Source organism: Schistocerca gregaria, chromosome 2 (genome assembly GCF_023897955.1).
Source record: "Schistocerca gregaria isolate iqSchGreg1 chromosome 2, iqSchGreg1.2, whole genome shotgun sequence".
NCBI lineage: Eukaryota > Metazoa > Arthropoda > Insecta > Orthoptera > Acrididae > Schistocerca > Schistocerca gregaria.
Genome location: NC_064921.1, coordinates 342,422,526 through 342,443,147, shown reverse-complemented (window position 1 = coordinate 342,443,147; position 20,622 = coordinate 342,422,526). Strand labels below are relative to the sequence as shown.

Genomic DNA, 20,622 nt, shown 5'->3' with positions numbered 1-20,622 from the left:
CACACAACTTCTTTCATGTGCCCCCCCCCCCCCCCCCCCCCCCCCCCAAAGCAGTAATTTAAATGGTTGATATCTGGCAATTGCACACCAAGGATAGGTTAAGCATACACAACTTCTTTCAAGTCACTCCAAGTAGAAATTTAATGGGTTGAGATCTGGCATGCTGCTGAGCGACCTCCTACGATCCCTCAGCCAGGTCAAAATGTGTCTGGATAGAACACAGAAGAAAGGTGGAGTACAGATATGCCCAGTGTGTGAGGTATTGTGGAAAGATGCCTGGTCCCACGAGAGAGTCATCAATAATTTCTACCCATACACTGAGGCTGAACTGCGTTTATAGTTCACTGATCTCCTGTAGGTCACAGGTGGATGTTGGAAAGGTTGATGATACCACCCATTCTAAAGGTAGTGTCATCTATGGATAAAATGCATGAGGGAAATCCTAGCACTGTGGTGGCCTGTGAAATGAACCAGCAACAAAACTGTTGCTATGGAGGCAAGTCCATAGGCAATAAGGCCTACATGCATTTCAAGTGGTACCGATAGTAACAGCCGTCATGGAGAATGTTCCATACGGATGTCTTACATACCCCATGCTGGCAGGCCACCTATATCATGTAAACAACAGGGTGATATTCTAGTGTTCAACACCTGCTTCTGTAGGGCCTGTGTACATATCACACACACCTGCCTAGAATAGTAGCTCATCCCCATAAATGAGCCTGTTTCACTCAAAAAACAAAACACTGCTATAAACAGTTATGTTGCAGCTGTGTCAGCTGAGATACCTTTACTGGTACAGTTAAGCTGCTGCCCAACCACTGCCATTTGCCTGTCTTTATGCATGCAGAAATCATGTCAGCCTGTTTCTGGTTGGTTTATCAGACCATTGTCTCCTAGTGTTGCATTACATGACATGTTCACACCAGAGTGAGTCAGCAATTTGTGAAGATGCCACTGTCATGGACGAAATTACTACCCTCTTGAGTGTGGGACTAGTGTAGTATACAAAGCTAGTATAGTGGTATGCACAGGATATTCCGATTTGCTTTGCATGTTCTCATGTATGATTTCAATCATTGAAATCTACATTGTCAAAGATCTTTTATCTCCATCTTCAAGTTTGTGTACCTCCCTTGGAATGTGTTTCCAGCCATATGTCCACATGAGCTGTTTGCTACTTATACTCTCAGGGAGTTTGTCCCCATTTGGCAAAGTCACCTCATATTAACAAACTTACTTCCATTACAAAATTAGGGAATACACATTTTATATGATGTCCCAGTCTATGATCTGTAAGCAGTAGTTACAGCACATTTTGTGATGAGAAGTATGCTATGGAACATCCATGGGTAATGTGGATACACATATAATGCAGAACAAAGTATAAGCTTTTTCTCTAAACCAGACTAAAGATTGGAAAATAGCGTCATTACTGGACAAAGGCCAACAAACACTCTTCCAATTACGATGGGACAGAATTAAACACTGTAATTTAATCTGTCATTACAATTTTCACCAAAGAGCAACTATCAGAAGCAGTTTCATTTCATTATGATAATTTCTTATCATTTCAAAGAGATTTTGAGAATGAATGACAACATCCAGAGACTGTATCTATCAGTTTTTCTCTTCTTCTGTAAACAAGCCTTGATTCGGTACGCAAATTAAGAATTAAATATTTCTTTAAGGTGTAAGCATTTTGGGTCCTCAGCTGCTGTGCCAAGGAAAATGTGTTCAAATAATGGCTGAGTCTACAAATCAGTGGAATTGCAACAACAGTTTCCTTTTTTTTTTTTAAAAAAAAAAAAAATAATCTGCTAGAGTCTGGAATGCAACCTGAATTAGATCTTCTATAACAATGTCTTTGCTCACCAAGGACTTGCCCTGGCATCGTAATTGCAAAGCCTGCGAATTCTCTATGGTTGCAAGATCAAATCGGTGGAAGTGAAGTGTGTGGGACTACTGACGGTGCAAAATTAGGAAATGATACTGGTAACGTATACAATGACTCAAAAAAAAACATATGAACGGAGAAAGAACACTCCCTGCATAGTTGGCATGTTGAGTTGCTGACAGGCATACGAAAAAAAGGATGAAAGCTTTGCTACCTTTCAAACGAAGCATTTAACAAGCTACCCCCCTCCCCCCCCCCCCACACTCTCTCTCTCTCTCTCTCTCTCTCTCTCTCTCTCTCTCTCTCTCTCTCTCTCTCTCTCTCTCTGCCACTATTATGCAGGATGAGCACACAATGACTGCAATTCGATAGATAGGCGGAGGTGTGGTTTGCGTCAAATGAGGTGGGTAGGCTTGGGAAAGGGTGGCTGAAAATTCTGAAGGAGGCAGCAAGCATGCAAGAGTCATGCAGGAGAAAAAGGCAGCAGATGCACAGGATAAGGATGGGCACTGGAGTCAATGAGTTTGTGCTGTGGAATGACGATAATGTGATGGAGTGGACAGAGAGGATGCAAGACAGAGCTAGTATGACTGTTGGGTAGATGACTGTGGTTGCTGAGATCGAGACCAGGAGGATTACATAAATGAAAGATGTGTTGCAAGGGTAACTCCCATACATGTTGTTCAGAAAAGCTAGTACTGGGGAAAGTAATGAGATGCCACTGGTTCTGAAACAGTCATGGAACCGAAGCATTTTCTGTCTAGAAGTGTGTTCCACCACTGGGTTGTCAGCTTCACTCTTCGCCACAGTTTGGCAGTGGCCCTCCATTCTGATAAAATGCTAATTTGTGGTCATTCCACCATAAAATCCTGTGAAAAAAATTGGTATATGACATGGTTGCTTTCACAGGTGGCCCTGCCTCTACTGGGATAGAATACGCCTGTGACAGAATTACAGTAGGATCTTCCACAGGGTTATGACCACTGTGACATGGGTTTGGGAGTGAGAGTGGCATTAGAATAGACCAGGACATTGTGTACATTACGTGGACGGTAGACTAAAACTTTTGGAGGGACAGGAAGGATTGTGCGTATGATGTCGCTCATTTCCAGGTGCGACAGAGTGTCAAAACAGTGGGTAAGGGTATGGTACAGTTGCTCTAGTGTGGAGTGATAATGGTGACAAGAGGAGTGCTTCTTAGTAATTGTTTCTTGGGATGTAGTGAGGATATAGTGCATAAACCTGTTTGTGGACTAGGTTTGGGGGTTATTGCTTTTCTGTGAAGGTCTTTACAAGACCTTTAGCATATTGCCATATGGGCAACCATGGCCATTCTGCGGATTTGTTTGTATCTCTTCCCATCAAAGCAGTGGTTGTGTGTGAGGTTGTAATTGGTTAGATGTATAAAGAATGATGTAGCGAGTTTGCACTCGGGAGAATGCTGGGAGGGGTACTGTTCCATGGAAGCAGTTTGGCAGTTCATTGAAAGGGCCATGCAGTCTCCTGAAGATCCACAACATGACGTCTCTGGAATTCATTTGTCATGAACTGCACTTACAGACACCATCACGCTTGGATATTTTCATATCCAGATAAGTGACACACAATTTGAGGATAACAATGAAAACAATTATTTATAAAATTATTTAATTGGATAGATAAAAAATCTACTCACCAAGCAGCAGCAGAACACATACACAAAAGACCACTGTGATTGGCAAGCTTTTGGAGCCACTGGCTCCTCCTTCAAGTGAAGGTTGAAGGGGAAGTAAGAAGGGTGAAGGTAAAGGATTGGAGAGGTGTAGGAAAAGCGGTAAATTTTGGGAAGGTTATCCAGAACTGTGAGTCAGGGGAGACTTACTGTACAGGATGAGAAGGAAAGACAGATTGTTGGGGACTGCATCAGACAAGATTTGATAATCTGAGAACTTAAAAGCGGAAGACAGGGTAATATGCAAGACAGAGATTACTACTAAAACATCATGTTCGAGCTACTAAGTGTGAGAAGCTAAGTTCATTGTACATAGCAGAGGTGAGAGGGGGCAGTGAAAAATAGAGGGTAAATAGAATGAAACTTGTAGAATACTAAACGGAGAAAAGCTAAAAGTAATTACAGTGAAGAAAAGCAGAGATGGAAGAAATTAACATAAATCAAGGCCAGGTGTGTGGCGAGAACTAAGGACATGTTGTAGTACTAGCTCCCACCTGCAGAGTTCTGAGAAACTGGCATCTGGGGGAACAATCCAAATGACGTGTGTGGTGAAACAGGCACTGAGGTCACGAATGTCATATTGCAGTGGCAATAGGAGCCATAGGATAAGGAGATGTGTGCAGAAGGGGCATAGGGTCTGACAAGAATATTGCAGAGACCGGGAGAGCGATAGAAAGCTATTCTAGGTGTGGTGGGCGAAATTTAGGACAGGATGGATCTCATTTCAGGGCATGATTTTAGGAAGTCCTAGCCCAGTCGAAGTAGCTGATTAACACATTCCAGACCAGGATAATACTGAGTCATCAATGGTGAGCTCCAAAGTTCTTTTGTGGAGGGGTCAGCAGTACCAGGATTGGATGTGATGGTTTGGGAAATCTGCTTTTTAACTAGGCTGGTGGGGTAATTACGAGCAGTTAAGGCTGGGGCGAGATTGGTGGTGTATTGCTGTAAAGAGTCTGCATCTGAACAAATACTTTTGACTCAGATGCCAAGGCTGTATGGGAGGGAATGTTTGACACAGAAAGGATGGCAAGTGTCAAAATATATGTACTGTTGTTTGTTGGTAGACTTAATGTGGAGACGGAAGTGTGTACCTGGCCTTCGGTGAGGATGAGATCAAGATCAAGGAAAGTGGCATGGGATTTGGAATAGAACCAATATCAACATCATCATCATCTAAGTGTCAATAAAATTCCAACGTTTCGGCGTCTGTTGCAAGACGCCGAAACGTTGGAATTTTATAAATGACAATGCGGCCTCTAACCCAGAAGAATTTTATTGACATTGACAACGGCCGCGGAAGCCTACGGTTACATTTATCATCATCTAAGACTGATTATGCCTTTCAGCGTTCAGTCTGGAGCATAGCCCCCTTATAAAATTCCTCCATGATCCCCTATTCAGTGCTAACATTGGTGCCTCTTCTGATGTTAAACCTATTACTTCAAAATCATTCTTAACCGAATCCAGGTACCTTCTCCCTGGTCTTCCCTGACTCCTCCTACCCTCTACTGCTGAACCCATGAGTCACTTGGGTAACCTTGCTTCTCCCATGCGTGTAACATGACCCCACCATCTAAGCCTGTTCATCCTGACTGCTACATCTGTAGAGTTCATTCCCAGTTTTTCTTTGATTTCCTCATTGTGGACACCCTCCTGCCATTGTTCCCCTCTACTAGTACCTGCAATCATCCTAGCTACTTTCATATCCGTAACCTCAACCTTGTTGATAAGATAACCTGAATCCACCCAGCTTTCGCTCCCATACAACAAAGTTGGTTGAAAGATTGAACGGTGCACAGATAACTTAGTCTTGGTACTGACTTCCCTCTTGCAGAAGAGAGTAGATCGTAGCTGAGCGCTCATTGCATTAGCTTTGCTACACCTCGCTTCCAGTTCTTTCACTATGTTGCCATCGTGTGAGAATATGCATCGTAAGTACTTGAAACCGTCCACCTGTTCTAGCTTTGTTCCTCGTATTTGGCACTCAATCCGTTTATATTTCTTTCCCACTGACATTACTTTCGTTTTGGAGATGCTAATCTTCATACCATAGTCCTTACATTTCTGATCTAGCTCTGAAATATTACTTTGCAAACTTTCAATCAAATCTGCCTTCACAACTAAGTCATCCGCATATGCAAGACTGCTTATTTTGTGTTCACATATCTTGATCTCACCCAGCCAGTCTATTGTTTTCAACATATGATCCATAAATAATATGAACACCAGTGGAGACAGGTTGCAGCCTTGTCTTACCCCTGAAACTACTCTGAACCATGAACTCAATTTACTGTCAACTCTGGTAACTGCTGCCTGACTATCCATGTAAAGACCTTTAATTGCTTGCAAAAGTTTGCCTCCTATTCCATAATCTCGTAGAACAGACAATAACTTTCTCCTAGAAACCTGGTCATATGCCTTTTCTAGATCTATAAAGCATAGATACAGTTCCCTGTTCCACTCATAACACTTCTCCATTATTTGCCGTAAGCTAAAGATCTGGTCCTGACAACCTCTGAGAGGCCTAAACCCACACTGATTTTCATCCAATTGGTCCTCAACTAATACTCGCACTTTCCTTTCAACAATACCTGAGAAGATTGTACCCACAATGATGATTAAAGAGATACCTCTGTAGTTGTTACAATCTTTTCTGTTTCCATGTTTAAAGATTGGTGTGATTACTGCTTTTGTCCAGTCTGATGGAACCTGTCCCGACTCCCAGGCCATTTCAATTATCCTGTGTAGCCATTTAAGACCCGACGTTCCACTGTATTTGATGAGTTCCGACTTAATTTCATCCATCCCAGCTGCTTTATTGCACTGCAATCTACTGACCATTTTCTCCACTTCCTCAAATGTGATTTTATTTCCATCCTCATTCCTATCCCATTCTACCTCGAAATCTGAAACATTGCTGATCGTATTTTCACCTACATTGAGCAACTCTTCAAAATATTCCCTCCATCTGCCCAAGGCATCCACAGGAATCACCAGCAGTTTTCCTGACCTGTCCAAAATACTTGTCATTTCCTTCTTACCTCCCTTTCGAAGACTGCTAATTACACTCCAGAATGGTTTTCCAGCAGCTTGACCCATAGTCTCCAACCTGTTTCCACAGTCTTCCCAAGATTTCTTCTTGGATGCTGCAATTATCTGTTTGGCTTTTTTTTTCTTTCTTCAACATATCTTTCTCTGTCTACCTGAGTTCTAGTATGTAGCCATTTTTGATACGCCTTCTTTTTCCTTTTACAGGCTGCCTTGACTGTGTAATTCCACCAAGCTGTTTGCTTCATCCTACTTTCACACACTACTGTTCCAAGACATTCTTTAGCCACTTCTGGTACTGTGTCCCTGTACCTTGTCCATTCCTTTTCCAATGACTGTAACTCACTACATTCAACTAACTGGTACCTTTCTGAAATCGCTGTTATGTACTTGAGCCTGATTTCATTATCCTGAAGTTTCTCCACTCGTATCCTCCTACATATGGACCTGATCTCCTGCACTTTCGGCCTCACAATCCCAATTTCACTGCACATTAAATAATGATCAGTGTCATCAAGGAATCCCCTAAATACACGTGTGTCCCTCACAGCCTTCCTCAATTCCTGATCTGTTACTATATAGTCAATGACAGATCTGGTTCCCCTGCCTTCCCAAGTATACCGGTGAATGTTCTTATGTTTAAAAAAAGGAGTTTGTGATTACTAAGCCCATACTGGCACAGAAATCCAAGAGTTGTTTCCCATTCCTGTTGGCCTCCATATCCTCTCCAAATTTACCCACAACCTTTTCATACCCTTCTGTTCGATTTCCAATCCTGGCATTAAAATCACCCATGAGCAGAACACTGTCCTTGCCCTTTACTGTAACAACTACATCACTGAGTGCCTCATTAAAACTATCCACCTTATCTTGATTTGTCCCTTCACAATGCGAATATACTGACACAATCCTAATTTTCTTGCTCGACACTGTCAAATCTATCCACATCAGTCGTTCGTTTACATACCTTACTGCAACTACACTGGGTTCCATTTCTTTCCTGATGTAAATCCCTACACCCCATTGTGCTATTCCTGCCTTGACTCCTGACAGGTAGACCTTGTATTCTCCCAGTTCCTCTTCTTTCTCACCCCTTACCCGAATGTCACTAACAGCTAAAACGTCCAGCCCCATCTTACTTGCAGCCTCTGCCAGCTCTCTTCCCAGGGTAGCCACCATTGATATTAATAGCTCCCCATCTCATTACCATTTGTTTGCCAAGTCGTATCTTAGGACTCACTGGTTCGTCAGTTAGAGGTGGGACTCCGTCACCTCCAAAGGTCCGAGGCATTTTGCTCTGATTGTTGCCAGCATCGTATTTAAAGTATCGGGGGAGCAGGTTGCTAGCCTTACTTGCCCCGAGTCTCATTGAGTTTTACCCCTAACAGTTGAGGGACTAACCGGTGGATTTGGTAGTCTTTGCCGTATGAGCACAAAGGTGACCACGACTCAGAATATGTCCGAGATGCCCAGCCTTATTCCGAAGTAACTGGTATCCCGACTGTCGGGACCACTTAGTTGGCCACTCATACGTTGCCAGTGGTTCATGAACTAGGACATGACTACAGGAACCCACACCATGAACCACGAATAGAACCATGTGTAATTTAATTGGGAGAAGGTATTCAGAGATTCCAGGAATTTTAGCAGGTCAGGCTCACCATGAGTCCATATGGTAAAGATATCATCAATGTATCTAAACCAAACCAGGGGCTGGCGACTTACGGATCCCAGGAAAGCCTCTTCCAAGCAATCCATGAAAAGGTTGGCACAGGTAGAAGCCATTGTGGTTCCCATGGCCGTACCCCTGATCTCTTTGTATGTCTGCCCCTCAAGGTGAAGTAGTAGTTGGTCAATATAAATAAAGTTAATTAATTAGGAAGTATGTCATAGGTTTTTAATCAAGTGGGCACTGACTGAGGAAATATTCAGCAGCAGACAGACCATGTATGTGTGGGATGTTGGTATAGAGGGAGATGGCATCAATGGTGACAAGCACTCCCTTCCTACATCAAAGATACCAACCATTTCCTAGATTGTCTGAAGTCCGTGCCTATCCCACTCCCACCACACACATTGCTTGTCAATTCTACCCCTTTTCCTAGACCTCTGCAGTCCTTTCCCCTCACCCTTCTTCCTTCCCCTACAACAATTCTGCCTGAAGAAGGAGCCACAGGCTCCTAAAGCTTGCCAATCACAACTGTCTTTTACATGTATGTCCTGCTGCCACTTGGTGAGTAGATTCTTTATCTATCCAATTAAATAACATAATTTGAAGAGCTGTTCAATACAGTACTCATTTTTTTTTACTTTCTGTTTTACAATAATATGACATTACCCTTTATTACTTGCAATACATTAACTTCATTTGTATACTTCTAAAGTTATAATACATGAATGGTTATTTACCTCTATGTAATGGTAGTAATATAGAAAAGGCAACATTGAATAAATAAAAAATTTAAAAGCTATAAATAAATAAGTTATGTTCAATCTTACACAACATTTCAAATGCTCAAAATTGATGTTAACAGTTTGGTACACATCACATAGTGCTTGGGATACCTAAATCACAACCTATGATGCACAACAACTGCCTTTTCTTTCCAGCTGCTATAATTTTTTGTCTATCTGACTTCATTTTAATTACAAATAATGGAAAATACAGGATGGAATAATGATAATATTACGTTACTCATCATATGGCAGATAGGCACAACAAAAAGACAATATAACACATTAACTATCAGCCAGAAGACCTTCTTCCGAAATAGACGACACACACACACACACACACACACACACACACACAGACACAGACACAGACACAGACACAGACACAGACACAGACACAGACACAGACACAGACACAGAGAGAGAGAGAGAGAGAGAGAGAGAGAGAGAGAGAGAGAGAGAGAGAGAGAGAGAGAGAGAGAGAGAGAGAGAGAGAGAGGAGGGGGGGGGGAGAGGGGGGGAGAGAGAGAGAGACCCAGCAGCCAGAGAGAGAGGTCACATGTGTGTGAGGTGTGTGTGTGTGTGTTGTCTCTTTCGGAAGAAGGCCTTCTGACCAGAAACTAATGTGTTTTAATAGTCTTTTTGTTCTGCCTATCTGCGACTCAACATCTTCATTTTAGTTGCAGCATTTAGTCAGATTCAGCATTATAAAGTATGTGTTCAAAGCTAAATATATTGATGACAAAAGAAGTGCTTCCTATGTGGCCAGCTGGTAGGCCTGTTGATAAAATATCAATACATCAATATTTTTTCCAAAAAAAAAAATATCAGTACATATTGGTGATATTTTTTCACCAATATATCAATATCAAGTGCTGATATTTTTATTTTGAATTAAATATTTTTAGCAATTTTTGGTAGATATTTGAAATTGTTCTTTTGAAAATGTAGTGGAACATAATTTTACTTTCACAGTGTGAAGAAGTCTTACTACACTTTCAGCTTTCATCATGTCCAGTCTTTCTCCTTCACTGTGTGAAACAAGTTAGGCGACACAAAGTAGTAGTCTTATGGCACTGAGGAGAGTGGAGGTGGAGGGAGGGTGAATGGAATAACAAGATTTTTGATTTGAAGAAACAGCACACCAGAAGTATTAAACAACAATTTTTGAATCAACTAGTGTGCTATGTCTTCATATTGGCATTCTTCAAAAACAGCTGCTGAAAATGATCAACAAAAATCTAAATGACAAGACTGGTCATTGCGGTGAGCGGAGATGCATGAGGGAAAATACTGACATAATCAGTGCTCGTCACTACCAACAGAAACTGCAACATTTAACTTAACCGCACAATTCTGAAACTACAACTTCTAGTTTGCTGGCTTTTGCAGAAATTAAAGAACAGGAAAACCCACATGAAGTGTTCCGAACAAATCGATATGTGAGGAAACTGAACGCTGGACCTACTGGACACCTTTTATTGTGCCATTTACATGCAGTTGCTGTTGTTAGCAAAGTGGTTATCGCCAAGTGTGAAAGTGCGTCATTTTCCTTTCAATTATTTCTCTAAAGGGGGATAAGCAGGCTGCTAGCTTGTTGATGTACAGAATATCTAATAACAACTCAATACTTAAATGTACGTTTACAATGTGCAGCCAATATTTTTATGGGCCAGTAAATTGATATTTTTTCAGTCGATAATACCAAGGGCCGATAATGGTATTTTTTTAAATACTGATATATCGGATTCCAAATATTTTTCAGTGTATCAACTGTCCTACCAGCTGGCTCGTGTGCTCCTTGCAACTGACTGAATGTTTATTTTTGACATTAAAATTACAAAGATTGTGACTAATTACAACTGGTTCTTAACACGACACATTTTTTGCAAATTTGTCCTGTCAGACATGGTGCCACATGTAACATAGAAGGTATGATGGATCTATGTGGACGTAATTTATCAGCTACTAAAAAAACCTTTAAACTGCATATAATGTTGGAGCAGCTCTTTCTCTATACAAGTGTTTCAGGACATATTTTCCCAGGCAAATGATAAACAGAATTCAAGCAAGATGAACTAGCCATTAAAACATTATGGGGAAAGACAGGATGCAAAATGTACAGCATCACCAGAAAGTCAAAACCAATGTGCACAAATAAACAACGAGAGGGAAGCCAGCAATACAAACAGTACAATGGGAGACCATCAGCTGTTGCCACTGGCAAAAATGATCAGATGCAGCTCACCAAAAATCCTGTGCTCATAGTCTCTGATGTGATTGTTTTTAACATATCTTAAAATTCAAGACAAAGCAAGAAAACCATAATTTGTTGTTTTGCCCAAAAAAATTCCTTGTGTGAGACAAATACCTACAAGGATGACACCTCTGTTGACATTTTTACTTATTGCTGAAATGCTGTATCTCCGAAGTGGTATTTGGTATTTTGGGAAAAACATTTTTAATTGTAATAAAAATATGGGTAGCTACAACAAAAGAAGGTTGATTCATCTTTCCAAAATGGGGATATTTTAAACAGAAAATGTCCGCCCCGACAGCTGAGTGGTCAGCGTGATGGATTGCCATCCTACGGGCCGAAGTTCGATTCCCAGTTGGGTCGGAGATTTTCTCCGCTCAGGGACTGGGTGTTGTGTTGTCTTCATCATCATTTCATCCCCCTCTGGCGCAGCTCGCCCAATGTGGCGTCGAATGTAATAAGACCTGCACCAAGGTGGCCGGACCTGCCCCCAAAAGGGGCCTCCCGGCCAATGACGCCATATGCTCACTTCCATTTCCAATCAGAAAATTATAACCTTTCAAATGAAAATAAGTAACATTGTGAAGCATTCCATAGACACAACATTTCAAATTTACATGCACGTGATGGATATTGTGTGGGGCAACATCTTCAGTGTTCTGTAAAATTTTATGGACAAAATAAGAAGATAATAGTTTAATACTTTCTCTTGCATTTTAACACATATTAAATTCAATGATATCTGAGACTATAAAGGTAAGACTTTCATTTTCTTTACTTGCCTGAAATGATACTGATGACTATGGCATTAGTAAGTGGGTGACAGCTTGATTCATGCAGATAGGCATGTCACAAATTTGTGAGCTAGCAGCAGAATAAAGTGACCACAATGAAATTCAGGTGATGATGCAAAACTAAAGGGATTGGGAATTTCATGGAAAATATGTACCTGAGGACTGGATGCTGATTGAAGGGAGATAATGGTGAAGTCTATTCAGGTCTGCTTAAAATGCTTGAAGTCTATCATGATGCTTTACCTCCTGACCTTGTGACACAAATACAAATGGAGACTTACCTTTATGATAAAAAAATGAAGAATCAGTCCATGGAATGCTTAACATCTCATCTGCAAAGCCTCAGAAATTTAATAGAAAAAACAGAAAATATCACAGTGACTGTTTTGTTTGGGAGAAGAGACAACATTAGAGTGAGACAGCATCCAAAATTTACTATGATGATGTGTGAAATTGCATCACCGTGTCCCTCGCCCATTGCACAGCCTAGATGTGCTGCCCTCTGATCTGTTATATTTAATAGTCGTTGGCCAAAATGATTTCGTGACAAACTATGAAACACTGGCAGGAAAGGAGAGAATATATGACGGCACACACAATATTATTTTTAATGATAGTTAGAGAGATGGATTTAACAATGTTGCAAATGTATTACTTTAATGGAGAGTATGTTGAGTAGGTATTTTGTGTACAGGAAGCAATGCCAACTAAATTTGCAATTTTGACCCTCTACACAAAGTAGTAGAGAAGTTGTGACTTTGTGGGAGTTTCAGTAGTTACAGCACTTCTTTCTACGTGAAAGACATGTGGAGGAGGACTTTGGGGCAACAACATCCACAACAGCATCTCTAAGTATCCATATACAGACATCAAGCTGTCCATGCTTGCACTGGAATGTCTGAAATATTTGTCTATGAGATAAGCACTGTACGGTGGGGTGATAACATGTAGTATGAAATTGTCACTTGCTCAACCAGTGCAAGAGGATAAATAAGCATGAAGGTCATCACTCCTTTGGTTTTCAAGAGTGAATGTAAAGTGAAGCTCCCACAGGAACTCCCAAGACTAGATTATGTTAATTACAGCACACACAGAGGCATTTAAACAGATATTGTAGTCATGCTCCACACGTGAATGGAATGGGAAAAACCCTAATATGTTGCACAGTGGGAAGTATCCAACCCCCCCCCCCCTCCCTCATACAATAGAAGTGGTTTGCAGAGTATGGATGTACCTGTGCACATTCACCAACACCTTACAGAAAAATAAAGAAGTCTGTACATCCACCGAGATATATAGGGTGTCTCACTCAAACCTCCCCGATTTCAAAGACCCAGGGGGGGGGGGGGGGGGGGGGGGGGAGAAACCCGCAGTGCATACGACAATGAAAAATGCGCCACATTATGGAGCATCTTAAAGAATTTATTTCTTTATCATCAATACACAACATGTGAACCATTTGTAGCACAAAGAATATCGAGTCTATATTAAATTTCTTGCCAAGTTCTTTGTAACATTTCCTCTATTATTGTTGCAATCGTCATTAGTGATACGATGTCGCAATGTAGGAATATCATCCACTATGGTCGCATACACTTAATCCTTCACGAATCCCCACATGAAGAAATCAAGTGGCATAATGTCGGATGAACATGGTGGTAAGGCAATGGAGCCTCTACGTACAATCCAACAATTTGGGAACTTCCTATCCAGGAACTTGCAAACAGCCATTGATCAATGCGGCGGAGCTCCATCTTCTTGAAAAATGATGTTGGGTTGAAAGTCTTGTATCTGAGGGTACACAAACTACTCCAACACGTCCAGATACACTGACCCATTCACAGTTTGTTCCGCAAAGAAGAACGGTCCAACAATCCTGTCATGCATTAGCCCACACGAGATGTTTAGTTTAGAGCTATAGCGAACACGTTCAATGACAACGTGCGGATTTTGTGAACCCAAATCCGAACACTATGCCTATTAACCCTTTCTGATAGATGAAAGGTTGCCTCGTCTGACAATAAACACCTTTCATGAAAGCTGGCATCCATATCAATAGAGTGCAGCATATCTGCAGCAAATTATTGTCGGCATGGTTTGTTGCAGAATTTGTACTTTGCAAGCACACACACGAAGACGCTGGTGAACTACATGATGCAATGTTGATCAAGGTGCATCAAGTTGCCTAGATGCTTGACGAATTAACTTACATGGGCTTCTGAGAAACATTTGTCTGATCTCCTCCACTGTATCTTCTGAAACTGTAACATGTACTGCCAGAATGTTTCAGAACACTTGCTGTTGCCAGAAACTTCCTATACCATTCCTGTGGATTCTTTGCAGAATAATCAGCAATTTTGTTTCTGCAAACCACACTACTGCTTGCAAGCGCTGCTGTGGAGTCGTCATTTTCACTTCATGCGACCACGCTGCACTCTAGTGATGATACTTGGCACTTCTGACACGGGAATATAAATTCTTTGAGATGCTCTACAATGTAGTGCATTTTTCATTGTCGTATCTACTGTGGTTTTTCTCTCCTGGGTCCTTGAAATCAGGGAGGCTTATGTGGGACAGATTCTGAAGGTATGTATACAGTGAATGTCTAAGGATTGTGTTCAACATGGATTCCAATGTTGTTACGAATGATAAACAACATATTCTTCTGAGAACATTACACTTTGGTAAAAATAACTTCACGACTGATGTTTCAGCAAGTGAAGTGATGGGGGTGTCCACCAACCACAGTTCTCCTGAGGACTCCACGTGCTTGTCATTTTACTTGTTTTGTAGATATGTGCAGAGTATTGGAAAGAGAGGCAGGCTACATAGGGTGGAAGGGAGACATTCAAAAAGAGGAGTTTACATTTGTAGTTGGAGTACAGGTCATCAAGAGCACCCATATGCAAGAGCAACAGGGGTGGCTGTGACAACCCTCCCCCTCCCCAACCAGCTCTCACGGAAAGGAAAATTCATAGTGTAGTCACACGTTTTAATTTTAAGAAAATGATTTAAAAGTCGGTGTTACAAAGGTTTATAAAAGGTCGTAAATGGAACTTTTTATGGCTTCCTACAAGTCACCATTCATCTTTCTAGATATCAAAAATACTATACAACCCACTAGGTCCCCACCTATAAACTATCATATCAACATCCTTGCATGTAATACTCACATGCTATATGGCAACATTGCCACCCCCCCCCCCCTCCCTCCCACTGAGCAGAGAAACATATGTCAACAACAAAGACATAAGGTAACATTCGTAGTATTATTTAACTCAACAGGCCATCAGTTATAAGAAAATCTATTATGCAGAAGGTAAAAGTCAGTATTACTTTAGCACTAACACAGGTTATGGTTGGTATCATAGATAACAACCTTCTGTTATCATTGACATGTGCATACTCAATTAATGGCATACAATTGTAGAGAAACATATTTAAAGATAGGAATTTCATCCCCTAAAACACCCATACAGCTGGAAAAATATGACCACTTAAAACCCTTAAAATTTCAAGTACATGAGAGTATAGCCTGGAAATGTATAGGAACACACTGGGCGCACGAGGGGGACGGGGGCACTCCAGTGACAATGTGGATTCATTTAGAGGAATTTGCCGTATTCACTTGGCAAAAATAAGGCAATATGTTAGTACAACAATTCATCTATACTTACGCAGCAAGAATGTACTGGACTATTCTGAAGCACTGTTTTTTAATAATAAAAAAAGAACATTTGCCACCATGCAATGCAGTATTGGCAGCTCGACAAAAAAATTTCATTACTTGTGTGTTGCATGTACACACCACAATTTATTAATATCGTAATTTCTGTTATTACTGCATGTTCCAGGTTGACAGCTTCTTGCCACAAGAATGTAGCAACAAGGACAAGAGTCACTCACAAACACAAAAAATACTGGGAAGAGCAGCAGAAACATTACATGGCTGCTAATAGAGTGGCAGTCTACCAGAAATTTTAGTTTCAAACATAATGAAACAGACAACTGGAAAACTCACACTACAAGGCAAACTCTCACATTTTGTAGAAGCTTAAGCAAGAGGTACTTTCATGAAAAAAGCCAGAAGCAAAAGTTGTTCGAACAGTGTACTGACTTCAGCCAACAAAAAGCACCTATATTGCGAGTATTTGTCTTAAGAGACTGGAGATAGGTTTTCAGGCAATTTCTCAATTACCAAACAGGATACAAAAGTTGCCAGTTTCCACATGTCTGTCTGGCATTTATATTGAGCTTTACAGTATAGATACAAAATAATAACCCAAAGACATACACAGTTCTTTACTCCTTCCTTTCCTTTCAGTTCTATCCTCATTCACAGTAATTATTCATATTACTGATAATACATTTACATACAAACATCCATCTCCAATCTATCCAGAAATGAATTGTGATAACATGCAGTATCATGGATATTAAATATAGCAGACAAACCAATAATGTAGCAAATGTATAACCCTAGAACAGGTGCCTCCAAAACATCAAACACTACAATACCCATGAAATTTAACAAGCAGCAAAATGTTCAAATGGCTCTGAGCACTATGGGACCTAACTTCAGAGATCATCCGTCCCGTAGAACTTAGAACTACTTATACCTAACTAACCTAAAGATGTCACACACATCCATGCCCGTGGCAGGATTCGAACCTGCGACCATAGTGGTCGCGCGGTTCCAGACTGTAGTGCCTAGAACTGCTCGGCCACCCTGTCCGGCTAACAAGCAGCATGCACTTGACACAAAGTGGTGAGAAATGAAGTGTTATTCCTATTAAATAATATGGTGCTTCAGTAGCTAATTGGTGATCAGTGGAGGTGACAATAAATTTTTACAACCATACTCTACCATTTTTTGACTGAGTCACTAGGATGTCAAACACAGTAAGGCATATCCCATTTGATTTACAGCTACGTGAGATCTAAAATTTCTTGTCACATATTTTTTAAAATTAATGTACTGTCACAAATTCAGTTGCCTGGAGTAGTTTCAGTTTATGTCAGAGCAAAATAGGCCCACCTATCAAATCTATCTCCATTTCAGTATCATATGCTGATAGTTGATGATTTCATACCACTTAACAGCTTTAGAGGTATTTCTCAGTTAAAACCAGTCAAAAGAAGATGTGCAAAACAAACAGAACCTCTTAAAAGGTAATAAAATTAATAGTCTTTGAAACGATTTGTAGACTCAACGCTGACATTTTTCCTAGGTTGCACTTTGGTTTGAAACACTATTTACACTTAAAAAATTATTCCAATGTCAACATTCGATCTTATTAATTATTTGAACTATACAGTGATAAATGTTACTTTGGATAAATCATGGCATAGCCTAATTTTTTTTATTTCAAAAAATCCTTCACTACAGGTTCATTTATTTCGTGCCACAGAAATCTTCCTAGCTAGCTGATTGGAAGGGCACTTTCTATGAACGTATCAGAATTTTAAAGGAATACGTTACATCTTACAAATGTAATAACATGGAGGAAAATGTGTTTTTTTGGATGACAGCACTCTTTAGTGTACTATTTACTTTTTGCGTAGGCTAAAAGGAATTCTTTCCAAACTTTCTATTCCACAAAAGCTATGCGTAACTACTAATGTCTCTGTACTCTGATAAAAGAAACAAGTGGGCAAGGCTTATAACACGTCTTGAACGAAATGTAAATAACAATAACATTTACAGACAAGTAGTTGCACACATTCTTCGTCTGTGTTGCATTGAACTGCCGATATGGTTCATAGAACAGTACGTATATCAGCTGACTGGTTACTGAGCCTAAAGTGATCAACAAAACAAAAACAGATTTCGCCGCACTCAATCGCAAAAGGTGACGGCTTGATGCCCCTACTTTAATTTAATTCATTTCACAAAAAGAGGAATTTTGTAAAAGTAACGAAGCGTCCTCCTGTAATAACAACCATAACACTTCAAGTCTGCATTATTCGAGACATTTGAGCAACGCCTGCTACTGCTATTACACCCTGTATGATAAAGCACGCCGGTAAACAAACACATAACCTCAACGACACCGTGTTATAAATATAAGCTCTGTACACGGTAACACCTGTTTTTCTGTGTTTCTTCTTAGCTATTGTCAGTCTTAAAAACTAAAATTAAAAAGAAAAACAAAACTTACAACGTGATTTGCGACAAAAAGCTGTAAATATATTCCATACAACTGCCATCTACAGTACCAAACGCCAAGCACTCAGACGCGCATACGGTATTTCATATTTCCCCCTCTGATGAACGATCAACGAATGTTTCGATTCTTTCACTACATCGACTACTCCAAGCGTTATTTCCTTGCGGTTCAAACTAGCCAGCTCCCACTATCAGTTGCAGATGTAAAGCGGATAATAATCAGTAGAGTAAGTTTTGTTGATAAAGGTTAGATAAATTTTCAACAAGTCTTCGATCAATTAGGCAACTTCATTAATGTAACTGCTGAAGAAAATAGGCCTTTTTCCTTCCTGGATTAGAGAACATCAATTTGTTAATCACTTGTCGATATGATTAACTTCTTTATTTGAAGGCAGTATTTTAATTGAAAATCGTTCGTTGCACTTCTTGTTTTCTTTCGCCAGAACAATCATTTTTGTGGTGTCATTCATTTCTTGCATTGTAACTTATGTAAGAGCTAAGACAAGCTTAATTAGTCTTGACTGCCCAACTATATGCATGTCTAATTATCGTTTCTAATTTTATAATAAATACCCATCAAAAATAAATTTTACCACTAAATAATCGCATCTATCATGCTACACACAAAAAGCTGGTGGTCGTCTTATTGCAGGTAAGTGTTCGAATAACAATGTTACCGAGTCTGAAACTGCAGAGTTAGATGCAGGTGTCCACGACGACGTGTAATAATATGGACACATGTAATGACTATGATCTTTCAAGAGACACAGGATTGGAAAAGAAATTTCAATATATGCATCCTTCCTCTTCGAAACTCTGTGAAACAAATGGCAAAGGTTACATTCCAGGATATCACCTATTACTGTTTCGTCCCGTCCAGTTCACGTATGAAGCCTGGGGCAGAGAGAAAACTTAAATGCCTCTTTGCGCGCTGTATTCTGTCTTATCTTGTCTTCGTGGTCTCTGCGGATGCTATATATAGGGAGCTGTAGGATATGTCCAGATTCCCCAATTCATACTGGTTCTTCAAACGTTGTAAATAGGCAATCGCGAGATAGTATCTCCAAGTGTCTGCCACTTAGGCTTTTTGCATAACAATTATGCACTCCCGTGAGTAAACCTCTGACCATCTGTGCTGCCCTTTTCTTATGAGGTCAATATCCTTTGTAGCTACAGTTTAACAGTGCCTCACACACTTGAGCAGTATTTTAGGGTTGTGTTGCATGAACATTTTGTACTAAATCTACTACGTAGACTGATAACATATTCCTAATATTCTACCAATGAACCACAGTCTGCTACCTGCTTTATCTACGGCTGAGCCTGGGTGATCATTCTATTTCATATCCCTAAAAACTGTCAAACCTAGGTATTTGTATAAATTGACTAATTCCAGTTGTGGCTTACTCATATTACCTTTTATGGACGTGCAGTTTTAGGTTTTTGAAAATTATAGGAACTTGCCACACTTCGAAATCTCAAATCAATCTGACTCGATATTCATGCAGCTTCTTCCACTTAGTACGGTACTTCATTACACAGGCGTTGGACAAAAATATGGAAATGCATGCTTGAACGTAAATGCAGATGCTATCCAAAACAGAAAATTGCACTCTTGTATTTGACTACAAACGGCACCAGTGCATTGTTCTCAATACACTGCAAGTGTCAGTCGTGGTCAGAACACTGCTCTGAGTAATTGTGAGTTCATTATATCGAGATACGTGAATTCGAACATGGGTAAGTAGTTGGTGCTCTTACGGTGGATGCTTCTGTAACCAAAGTAGCGGGAGCGTTCGGTGTTCCAAAAGACACTACTGAAGATTTATATCACATCAGTGAAAGCGAAAAATATGATCCGCTAAGTTACAACGCGGGCTACAATGTATGTTGAGTATCCTAAGAGGCGCTCATTGAAGAGGATTGTGAAGAAAACAAGTACCGATGGAACACGGAGGGAGTTCTAGAAGTAGGGAATTGTGTGGCTATCTGGAATTACAAACCCGCACATTAGTGATGCAGATGGCGGTAACAGAAAACGTAGCGCCGATGCTATAAAACCTCGACTATGGAGCAACGAGAGAAAGTATTTTGACAGTATGAGGTATGCTGCATACTGTTTCCAACTTCTGGGCCAGTTTATGTTCCCAAAAGTGAAACATAGTGGGCGTTCGATGACGATTTGGGCAACCATATCGTAGTACTCCATGGCCATACGTGTTATTCAGCAACGTCACAATACTGCCAAAGATTATGCTATCATTTTGGCTGATCAGGTCCATTACGTAG

The 20,622-nt window shown here is 40.4% G+C and overlaps 1 protein-coding gene across 1 annotated transcript in view; it reads right to left on the bottom strand.

The window, feature by feature from the left end:
• The window catches only part of LOC126337019 (uncharacterized), a 99,931-nt gene extending 81,518 nt beyond the window's left edge, over window positions 1-18,413 (bottom strand). The window contains exon 1 of the mRNA XM_050001286.1: window positions 18,326-18,413. Coding sequence (XP_049857243.1) covers window positions 18,326-18,374 — 49 coding nt within the window. The 5' untranslated portion in view covers window positions 18,375-18,413. The remainder of the gene's footprint in view (window positions 1-18,325) is intronic.
• Window positions 18,414-20,622: the final 2,209 nt, after the last annotated feature.